Source organism: Urocampus carinirostris, chromosome 2 (genome assembly GCF_059441175.1).
Source record: "Urocampus carinirostris isolate Australia breed hairy pipefish chromosome 2, RoL_Ucar_1.0, whole genome shotgun sequence".
Taxonomy (NCBI): domain Eukaryota; kingdom Metazoa; phylum Chordata; class Actinopteri; order Syngnathiformes; family Syngnathidae; genus Urocampus; species Urocampus carinirostris.
The window spans coordinates 36,476,953-36,488,306 of NC_142350.1; the positions used below are offsets into that span (position 1 = coordinate 36,476,953).

Sequence of the window (11,354 nt, forward strand, 5' to 3'; positions counted from 1 at the left end):
AGGTTCATAATTTAAAAAAAAAAAAATTGCACAAATAAGCCCACTAATAGGATAGTTTAAAACAAAAAAATCTCGCAAAAATACATTTTTCGGTTTGATAACATTGATTTTGTTCCCCATTAACCGGGTCTAAAAATTAATAATTTATATATAGATACATATGATCTGTGTATATGTATATATGTGTATATCTATCTATATATGTATAATAATTTAAAAAAAAAAAAAAAAAATTGGGGGGGAAGGTGCGCTGCTGCTTCGCGGATTTTCACTTATCGTGGGTGGTTTTGGTCCCGATTAACCGCGATAACCGAGGTCTCACTGTATATCATTTGACAACAACCCAAAAGATTAAATCCCGATGGTTGGATGAAATTATACGTATTAAAGTACTAAAATTATATCCGATCCCAAGTGTTATAACATTCTGTTAAGTTGTTTTGGTGTTATTTTTAAAAAAAATGGATTAAAAAGTCGATTTTGTGAGCTCAATATATTTTTTAAAATGCCCTTGTATCTTTCGATTTTTATGTATGAAACTCGAAGAGTAAACATTTTTTTAACCTCATGTGAAAATGGCACTACTGAATTACCAGTATTTTCTGGTCTAAGCATGGGAGTAAGGAATATTATCTCAGTTATTAATATTTTAATAACCTGTTGATGTTGGAATTATCAATAATATAAATACCATTATTTAACTGCTGGCATGTGATAATAGCATAATTTTTTTTTTCCGAAAACCAATTATTGTCAGTGATGCCATTTTCACATGAGGTTGGACACCTCTATCATATAAAAACTTCACAAACTTGATGACTATTCCATTTAAGCTGGATTTCCAGGTAACAGGGGTCTCAGGGGATCGCGTTCCATCGCCCAGGATCTTCTTGGCACGAGGACCACTGACATCCTTGTGGCTACGCTTCCTCTTCCTTCCGGGCTTGTATTCCATTTCAGAATTTTCAACGGGATTTGGTCCCGGCTCCGTGGAGGTGAGTCCCGCTGCTGGCATAGCCAACGGCACTGCTGGCGGGATCACAGCCTCACACTGGCACACACTTTGCAACTCAGCCAAGATATCCTGTAAGCAAAAACATGTTTGCAAAATATGTTTCCATTTAAATGATCAAAACACACAGACATGAACTACCCCTCTCCCCTCCACCTGTCTCCTCCCCCAAGCCATCTGTGCTCGGGCACAAGAAAATCTGATCCTTGGAATTTTACTTGTAAAAATTTTAAAGAAATGATGAAATTAAGTCAGAATATGTGCTTTAATTCAATGATATGAAGTGACTGTATTATAGGACGGGTTTCTAAAGCTTAAGGCATGTTCAATTTAAGACTTTACGACTTTTTAATGCCTCTCGGAAATCAAATTTAAGACCAAGTCAAAAAAAAAGCCCACAACTGAAACAAACAAAACAAAAAAAAACAAATACTTCCTGCACACAATACATCGTGTCTCGTACCCATGGCAAAAAAACGTTTGTCATTCAAGCCTTTCAGCTTTTTTCATCCATTTTCCTGATAAAATAACCTTAGCAAAAAATGAATTTGTTGCTCCTTGATGACAGGTTTAGAGATTAAACCCGCCTCTTCGATTTTTCAATCAATGATTTGTTTAAATAATATGTTGATCCCTAAATTCACTACACATCTTACTTGTTTCAGGGCAGGGTGAACCCAAATCCACAATTGCCTGAGAACAGAGCCCAGCGTGCAAGGTCTCCAGAGGAACGTTGTTGGCCCCAAAGGCTGCGAAGGGAATTGACCGGCCCTGTACACAACTACGCTACCTTGCCTTTGTCCAGAAAGACACAACCGCTGAGCAAATGTGGGGCCTGGAGGGAAAAACAGGAGAAGCGCATACAATGAAAGTGGCTTCTCTCTGCAACAATCAATGCAGCAGTTGTGGTGGTGCACACGCTCACCAGCTTCCTTGCTGGTTATTTTCGACAGACAGTCCAGGAGATGGTCTTCCTTTCCCAGGAGCTCAAGGCAGCAATAGTATGACAGGTCCTGTTTGGTCATAAAAAGGAATGTAAATATTTTCCTAATTACAAAAATCTACAATGGGTGTTGTCAAACCTATTCATCAGAGGGTTACATACAAAGGGCACTTTGATACATGTATTCAAATATGTTTTCAATTAAACTGGAAATACAGAATTGAAACGATTTTTGGTGTATTTTTAAACAGAAACCCAGGTAATCATCTATGAGGTTAGTACAAAACTTTACTAAACGTTTTACTTACGGTTTCACGTTGTACTGGTACGCACAGAAAAAAAAAGGTACCTCTTTTTTTGCTCATACCATATTTACTAATGTATACACGTTTTTTTTTCATCATACACAAGGTTTTACTGTAGTATGTGATCGTATTTGAACAATGATTGATCAGTCGATAAATACTGCTAACCACAGTTGCTTAACATTGGATTCAAAGGGAATCGACCCAGGGTTGGTGCGGTGACAGCACTGAATCCTAACCACTAGAAATGTAGATTACATGAGAAAAGGCATTCAATTGGATGTGTTCATTACACGATCTTTACTCACGGTGCCGCGTTGTGCAACTTTTCAATGGGAAAGTTCTGCCTAGACAAAGTGGTACCATAAGTAAAAATAGTGTGATGATGAGATAAAATCGAATGCATTTTTCCCATGTCATCCACATCTGTAGTAGTCTAGTGATTGCACAATGTATTCAGGCTTACTATTAATATTGTTACTATGGTTATTGTTATTATAAATAATATGATTTGGCCAGGTTGCGAGAATATAGTCAGCATTAAACCGATCCGTAGTACAAAAACGGTTGCGAACCAGTGCACTAAATAATATGCATCCATCCATCAATTATCTGCACCGCTTATCCTCAGTAGGGTCGCGGGGGTGCTGGAGCCCATGCCAGCTATCTTCGGGCAGTGGGCAGGGGACACCCTCAACTGGTTATCAGCCAGTTGCAGGGCGCATAGAAATTGACAACTCGCTCGCTCATTCACACCTAGGGACAATTTGAACCGGCCAAATAACCTGACAAACATTTTTTTGGAACGTGGGAGAAAAACGGAGTGCCAAGTGGAATCCCACGCAGGCATGGGGAGAACATGCAAACCCCCACGGTGAGGCTGCGGTAGTTGGACTTGAATCTTAAACCTCTGCACCGTGGGGCTGCGTGCTAACCACTCGGCCGCCGTGCTGCCTTAACTATACGCGTACATTTGAAAACGTTCAAAATTTAATCAGTCCAGCGCTCAGCTTGCACCTACATTTCTTATTCGTCCCTACGTCCACTTGACTTTACATGACGGTCCATACCTGCAGTAGACAATGATTGCTCATGGCTCTGTAGCTAGGGCGGTAGCATTTCAAGGTGGGTCTGTCCCCAAGACAATAGCCCCACTTTTTCAGCATGTGGAAGCGCTTGGCGTGCCAAATGTGCGTTTCCAGCCACACGTTCTTTCTCTGCCGCCGGTTAAACTCCAGCAATAGATTTCCGTGGCGGCGGCGAGCTCTGCGACTTTTGTTCTTGGCCTGCTCCTTCTTTTTACCGCCGCCCTGCTGGCATTTTTCTTTCTATAGTCGGACAGAATAAATATCAGCCACGTCGGAAAAGTTTGTGGATGTTTTTAAAATGAGATGGACAATAGTAGGCCCCACCATTCTGTTGGCAATCTCTCTGAGCCGGCAAGGGAGACGTTTGGTGTTATGGCTCATGGCTCGTCTCCTCATGTGCTTGGGCAGCTCTCCGAAGACGTGGCAGCTGCCTGTCGTCTTAGTAACAGCTTTCAGCATCGTCTTTACCTCTGCTGCCCTGGCCTTGGCAAAAGCTACAGCTACGGAAACAAAGTAGAGAAGGCTAGAGGAATCGATTGTCGCCCGGATCATTGGTCGGCAACCACCGGGCCGCAAACTTGTTACGTGCCACACAAAAAGCACCCTAGTTTTTACATATGTATTTATCTATACTGTACCCGCAATTTTTAACCTAAAAAAAAAAAAACTCAAAGTTGGTGAGGCTTTCCAGTGGTTAACGTAATTGAGCAAAGGTTGAGCAGGCGACAGATAGCGCCGACCAGTTTTGCTCAGCATTGGATGCAACAGGAATCGAACGCAGATTGCAGCGGTGAAAGTGACGTTGATGACATAGGATATGGGTCGAGAAACTATGGCCCCCAAGCCATACATGGCTCTTTTCATGAGTACATCTGTCAAGGAGATTAATTTGAGGCCGTGCAAATGTTCTCCATATTGTTTCATTTAAAGCGTAAGCTAAGATTGTAGTGCCCACGAAGCCAAAAAGTTTCTAATATCCATGATGGTACGGTCCAGTTTGTACAAGTCACATTTTTACTAAAGTTTACAGTCAAGGTGTCACACAAACAGACCTCTTTTCGCCTGAACATCGTTGGGGAATCATTTAAATGTTAATTTTAAAACACTTTTTTATTTCGAACGTTAAAATAAAAACAGGACAAAAAGAATGAGTCAACAACAGAATAATGTCACATAACATGTTCGAAAAGGGGTAGTCAGAAGCAGATGCTTATTTTTCCTACCCCTTTATCTTCCCTATTAAATTCATTTTACAAATCCTCCTTTCTTCTTATGTCTAATACAACAAAATCTCATGGATATACTTATTACATAGGTCAGATATCAATAATTACAATAATCACAGATTTTATACACTAATCTCCACAATACCCATCCCTCAACGTCATAATTCGCCTAGTTACCAAATGTCAGTGCGGCACCAATGATAATAACAACAATAAAAATAAACATAATATTTATAATAACAGTTCTGATACAATAATAGCAACAATAACAACAAGTTAACCATAGTTTTAAACGCAGTATTTCCAATTTCCCTCAAATCCCATTTTCTTCATCCCTGTATTTCGCCAGTAATGCTTTTTTTAATTTAAATTTGAACACAGTAATAGTTGGACATTGTTTGATCTCATCTTGGGGCGGCAGTAGCTCAGGAGGTAGAGCGCTTGTCTTGGGATCAAGGGATCCAAGTTCGAATCCCGGCTCGTCCGTGTTACATGTCGAAGTGTCCTTGGGTAAGACACTGAACCCCTAATACCCCCAATAAGCAGGTTAGCGCCTTACATGGCTGCAAGGCCGCTATTGGGAAATGTGGAGCACATTGTAAAGCGCTTTGGGAAGTCATTGACTTGAAAAGCGCTATATAAATGCAGATCATTTCATTTCATCTTGTAAATTATTCCAAAGTTTGACTCCACACACGGACACACACATACTTTTCCTGGTTGTTCTCACCTTTGGGATTTTGAATTTACTACAGCCCCTCAAGTTATAATTTCCCTCTATCGAGTGAATAATTTTTGTATGTTTTCTGGCACTATGTTTTTGTTGACCTTAAATAACAGTTGTGAAGTGAAAAGTTTTATTAAATCATCCAACTTTATGATGAAAACCCAGAGAACAAAGTTTAAACATCCCAAAACGACAACAAAGCACCCAGAGCAATTTGATTGGGTGATTTTATAGAATCATCAAACGTCACACACTGAAATAAAATGCGCTTAAGAATAAGCTTTTGTCTGGAGAGCGGGTTTAGCGTTTTTTGTCTTAAAATATAAGGTGTGGCTCTCTCAAACGATTTAAAAATATTTTGCTTTCATGGCTCTTGAACCAAAAAGGTTCCTGACCCCAGACATGGTAAAAGGCATTAGATTTAATCTGTTCATCAAATTATTTATACTTACTGTGCCAGATTGTACAACATTGTGCTTTTACACCTTACAGGTCACTTTGAATTTGATGTTGGGGGTTGTACCTCATTTTGAATAGGTATGGCCAGGCTACACTGCAGTCTACTGAAAGCAATGCAGTGCAATTGTGACAACAAAGTAGAGCAGGGGTCGGGAACCTATGGCTCGCGAGCCATATATGGCTCTTTCTATGAGTATCTGTGGCTCAGAGACCAATTTGATTGCATGCAAAATTTTTCCATCTTGTTCAAAACCGGGATTGTCTATTCTATTCAGGTACACGTACAGCCAAACCGAAGCCAAATGCAAAGGATACACTTCGCAGTATATGTAGGGCACGTTTTTCACTACAATTTACAGTCAAGGTGTCACACAAAAAAAGGGGGAAAAAAACTCGTTTTGGCTGTACAACGCTAAAGAATCCTTTATTTAAAAGTTCACTATATAATCTGTGTTCAGTGTTCAGATACTTTATGATGAATCCACAGAACTGTAAATACGCCAAAACACCGGAAGAGAACTTAGTCATTTGATTGGGTGAGTGGGAGGGATGGGTGGAGCTATGCAAAAAGTACAAGCATTCCCTCCCATCTCTCGCCAAAGGTAAGCACATAAGGCTCCCTATTCTCAGAATGTTGTGACGTTTTTACAAAATAAATGCTTGCATCTGGTTTTGAAACCAATATGTATGAAAAAAAGGGTCAAAAGGAGTTTAACCGATCTTGAGTAATTGCAAGAAAGAGACAAGTTTAAAGTGGTCTGTTTGTTGAATTTGGGACAGGGGCTCTGGCATTATTCTCTTTTCATAATTTTTATCAAATCATCAAAAATAAATGTGCTGAAGACTAAGCTTTTGTCTGGGGCGCGGGTTTAGCAATTTAGTAAATTTGTCTCATAATATATGGTGTGGCTCTTTCCCAAAATAAAATTAATATTTTTTGCTTTTATGGCTCTTTGAGTCAAAAAGGTTCCCGACCCCTGAAGTAGAGGATGCCCTCCCAGTATAAAAACACTTATGAATAAGGTTTTACGCATGTTTTGTTACAAGGGACAGTAATTAGTATTTAGCACATCTTAGTGGTGAAAAAAAAAAAATAAAGATACAGTATCCTGAAAGTTCCTTCAGTTACTCCAATTTGAGAAATAATGGTCAACAGAAATCTAATCCTAGGAGCAAAAAACAAACCACCTAAAGGAAAGCACCCTTAGTCTCTTATTTAGAGAGCAGTGCTTTGCTGTAATAAATGGAGTTTCACTGTAGTGATCAAAACCTAAATTAATGACAGTATAGCAATTAAGATTAAATGCTGAAAGAATGCAAAACAAAGATCTTAGAATATTCAAAATGTCTGTTCATGTCTGTCTCAGTTTTATTCCCCTTACCAGTAATGTGTTGTGGCATCTTGTCAGCATAGACTCCACCATCTTTCTGATGTCCTCGAACCCACCCAGTCACTTGGTGGGACTCCCTGGAGAACTTACTTCTAAATGAAGGAGGATCTTTGCCAGAAGGACCGTCACCAAATCCACCTGGGTGGGGTGCAGATATAGAATGAGAAAAACTATGTCTCTTTTTTTCATTATTATTGCAAACACTACAGAAGTATTGAAGATACACTATATATAGAGGTGCAAGGCATTGCATTCTTTTTAATTATGCGAGAAGTAAAAACAAAGGAGAAGTAGTAAACCTAAAGGAAATAAGACAAACAACAAAAGACACTAATAATGTGAGGACAGTGAGATGACAAAATGTCAATCCTTACCGTTGGCTTGAGGGTTGCCCTCCTCACGAGTAGACACAAACTGCACACTTGCAGGTTGGTTTTTCAGTTTCTTCTGTCGCATTTTGACTTTAGCTGCACACATTTTCTGTCGAAGCATAAATACCTTTTACCAAATACTAATGACAGGAATAAGTATAAGAAGGTAGCAGTGTCAGCTCACTTATCTGTTATTCTTTTGTTTTCGATTACATGTATCAAATGATTTAGTGGTATCAGTACTTGATCACCTTGTCACCAACTACTAATGAATTTAGTACTTAATGATAATGGTCACAAAAAAAAACAAGGTGTTATCAACGAACTAAGTCGGGGGTCAAAAACCCAAGGTTCACGAGCCGCATGCGGCTCTTTAGCACTGTTGAGTGGCTCCCAGGCGCTTTTCCCAATATTCTTATAAACTATATTTTTGTTTTAATCTGGTTTCTATAGTAGGAAATGCATGACACATACACTAACTAAGTAACGGGTTTGATTGCCGCTCTCTCACTGGTATCGGATTGTAAAAAGACTTGATGCAGGTTAGGGCTATATGATTTTGGGGGAAAAAAACCTAATTGCATTACCATGCGATTTTCTATTCTAAGAGAGATGTGCATTTTCTGTGCTAGTTTTGTTTTATTGAGTGAATTTGATCACAGACATGCAAATTTACCTCGAGGAGACGTCATTACCCAAAGAGAATATGACTAATAAAATAACAACTATAGATCTACAAATGAAAACAAAATACAGAATTGCATTTGAATAAATAGTCTTTATTTAATTATACAATAGTAAAACGATATTGGAGGGCTTCTTCTTTTAGAGTAAGAAAGCGATTTAGAGAGTGTCTAGCTAGCTGTTCGCATCAGGGAATTTTCAAATTCAGCAAGGTCTTTGTGGTGATTAAAATACAACTGTAGCCGTTTCCCACAAGTTATAGCTCCAGGTCATTCGTTTCATGGATAATAGATCTGGCCTTGGTGAGCTACATCATTGGCATTAGTGGTTTAAGAGAGTTGTTAGCCTAGCCGTAGCACTAGGCGGGACCTGCAGTCTCCCTACTGCTTTGTTTGTTTAAATGTATGCTGTGTTTTATAGCACTCTTTTTGTAGTCCAAATAAGGGGCATGTTCTGCTTTGTATTGTTTTTAAATTCACCCAAAAAAAATAACATCAAAAATGAGGTTTATTTATTGAATTATCTTAAATGTATCAACACAATTGTACATACTCATTTTCATTAAAAAAGTAAAACTTGCAGCAATACTAAAACAGAGTAGTCAGGTGGTGCATTAATGCTTTGCATCTTAGTTATTTTAATAGTGGGCTAATATAGATACGTACAGCATGTGTTGCATTCATTTAAAGGCGAATAGGTTTTTGCTACTCCATACAAATTAGTTGTCGTCTTTGGGTCTGATATGGCTCTTTTAACATTTTGGGTTGCCAACCCTTGACCTCGTGTTTTAATCAATCTAAAGTCCTTAAAAAAGTATTAGTAACAACGGTAAACAAATAAAATCCATAAAGATAGATGAATGAAATACTAATCAATGAGGCTTACAAATTGCGATCGCTTATTTTGCAATGTTTATTATGAAAGAGCGAAACAATCGTCACGAAATGTAAGCCAGACGAACAGACCATTGCCAAAATGATCACCCTAATATTTTGAATTTATTTCATTTTGTGACGAGCAGATTAAAGAGGTCAGCACTAAATTGTTTTTATTTAGTTTGGTTTACTGTAAAGTGAGCATTAGTGGAAATGTGAACCTTGCCTTTTATTTATATATTAAGCCTTCATGTCCCGATTGCTAACTCAGACCAAACCAGAACTGACTTCAGGACTTCTTTGATTGTGAGAACATAAACAACAAAAATAAATTGTGCTGCTCAACTTACCTTTTGCGATTGCAAGAAACTTAGTTACAATCGTGGTTTTGGTTTATTCTCGAGGAGCTAGCAAACCAGCGTGTGCGGCAGAAAATGTGCTACTTGCTTCCGGATAGGACGCGCTCCTGGGAACTGTAGTCCATAAGAATGCAGGGACAACGTTATAACCACAACAGGCAGGCTGAATAACGGTTGTAAAGTTAAGATTACTGTTTGGGAAAGACCTAACTGATGATTACTTGTTCTTGAACGACTGATTTTGCAATACTTGATCACAATTGTTCATAAAAACAAAACCATTTTGTTCTCAAAGCAGGCTCACCATTTTGCACAGTGCACCTTTTGACCACATGAGGTCACTGTTTGTCCTGACTGGAAGGTCTGCTCAGCACTCCCATCAACTTGGAGCCTCGCAAATGTTTCTCAACTTGATTTGAGCTAAGGCCAAAGGTGGGTGGAGACCAGGGGCGGTTCAACAGTAAATTACTCCCTGGGTAAGACCTCCTCCAACATCCTAGTAATAAATCGCATGAGATTAAAAAAGAAGATAAAATCACGTACTGTACAGAATTTCACAGAATATAAATATTAGGGAATCTGGTTTCACAACTCAAATGAATAAGTTCATTCATAAATTGTTACCGTATGTAGAAGCATTCTGTTACAATTATGGATTGCTGAATATTTTACCGTATTTCCAGCTCTTGAGAGTCGCAATAGATTAAAAGGCACGCATTCGAGTCTCTGGCAAAATTGGGTCTTTTGGATATGCCTTATAGTAGGAAAAATATGGTATTTTAGTTGTCTTGTTAACATTGCTGCTTTTTTTACTTTCTTAACTTTTATTCTCAAACAGTTGTTTTCGTTGAAGTATTGTACGTTTTATACTGAAAGATTTTATACATTTGACTATAAAGGATTTTATACGATTGAATACAAGTTACATTTATTGAGTTTAATGCTATAGTTATTTACTGAGTGTGCCTTTATTCAATGAACAGTGAAAGTTCAGGGCAGGCATAAGTGGTGGAAGAGGTTGTTTACTGCTGATAAGATATCCAAAAGTAATTGAAAGTAATCAAGTTAAAGTAACCTTACCCAACCCTGAGAATTACATTATTCACATAGAAATACCAATCAAAATACTTGTCTCAGCCTTGTCTAAGCTTTGTCTTGTTTTCAGTGTATCGAACCCTTCCCTCCTTTCCCGACCACGAATTCCGCCTGCCGAACCTTTCGGACTGTCTCTTTCGTCAACGTGAGTTTGCCGGATCAGACTTTGCCCGCCCCTGGACCTTGAAAACTGCCTCTGGTGATCCAGATACTGTTGCCTCGATTTTCTGTCCGAACCTTCACTGAATAAACGACCTATTGTTGCTTTTATCCTTGCTTCTGCATCGTGCTTCCGCGCCTTGGCATGACTTTATTCAGGTTTTTGTGAAATGGATGGTACTGTATATTTATCATGTTGCCGTTGTTATATATATATATTTTTTTTTAACGCTGTCATGATTACTCATTGCACTCACCTGCACCTGCTCGTTTGGCGCCAGCTGTTGCTTGTTGCCTGATTAATTCCCCTCCTATTTATACCCAGTGCGCCAGTCACTCCCTGTCAGTCCGTCAGCGAACCTCTGCATATGGAAGGCAAGCACTTTGACTCTGGCTCCCGTCTGTCCCGTTTACACCCGTATACCACTCGTCTGTTCCTGATTCCCTGTTTGGCTCCGGCTACCACTCGTTTTTGACCACCGACCACGCTCTGGTCTCCCGCTCCGACTAACGACCCATTTTTGACGACCGACCACGCTCTGATCTCCCACTCCGGCTAACGACCCGTTTTTAACTACTGACCACGCTCCGGCTATCGACACGTTTTGCCCGTTTGACCACGCCACGATCTCCAGCTCCGGGAAATCCACTTCCGCATTC

General features: G+C 39.3%; 1 protein-coding gene across 1 annotated transcript in view; it reads right to left on the reverse strand.

Moving 5' to 3' along the window:
- The window catches only part of pop1 (POP1 homolog, ribonuclease P/MRP subunit), a 31,863-nt gene extending 22,314 nt beyond the window's left edge, over window positions 1-9,549 (reverse strand). The window contains exons 1-8 of the mRNA XM_088326347.1: window positions 9,432-9,549; window positions 7,526-7,631; window positions 7,143-7,289; window positions 3,673-3,848; window positions 3,331-3,588; window positions 1,938-2,025; window positions 1,669-1,847; window positions 813-1,084 (exon numbers count right to left, since the gene is read on the reverse strand). Of these exons, the coding sequence (XP_088182473.1) occupies window positions 813-1,084; window positions 1,669-1,847; window positions 1,938-2,025; window positions 3,331-3,588; window positions 3,673-3,848; window positions 7,143-7,289; window positions 7,526-7,628 (1,223 nt within the window). The 5' untranslated portion in view covers window positions 7,629-7,631; window positions 9,432-9,549. The remainder of the gene's footprint in view (window positions 1-812; window positions 1,085-1,668; window positions 1,848-1,937; window positions 2,026-3,330; window positions 3,589-3,672; window positions 3,849-7,142; window positions 7,290-7,525; window positions 7,632-9,431) is intronic.
- Between the last annotated feature and the right edge of the window lie 1,805 nt (window positions 9,550-11,354).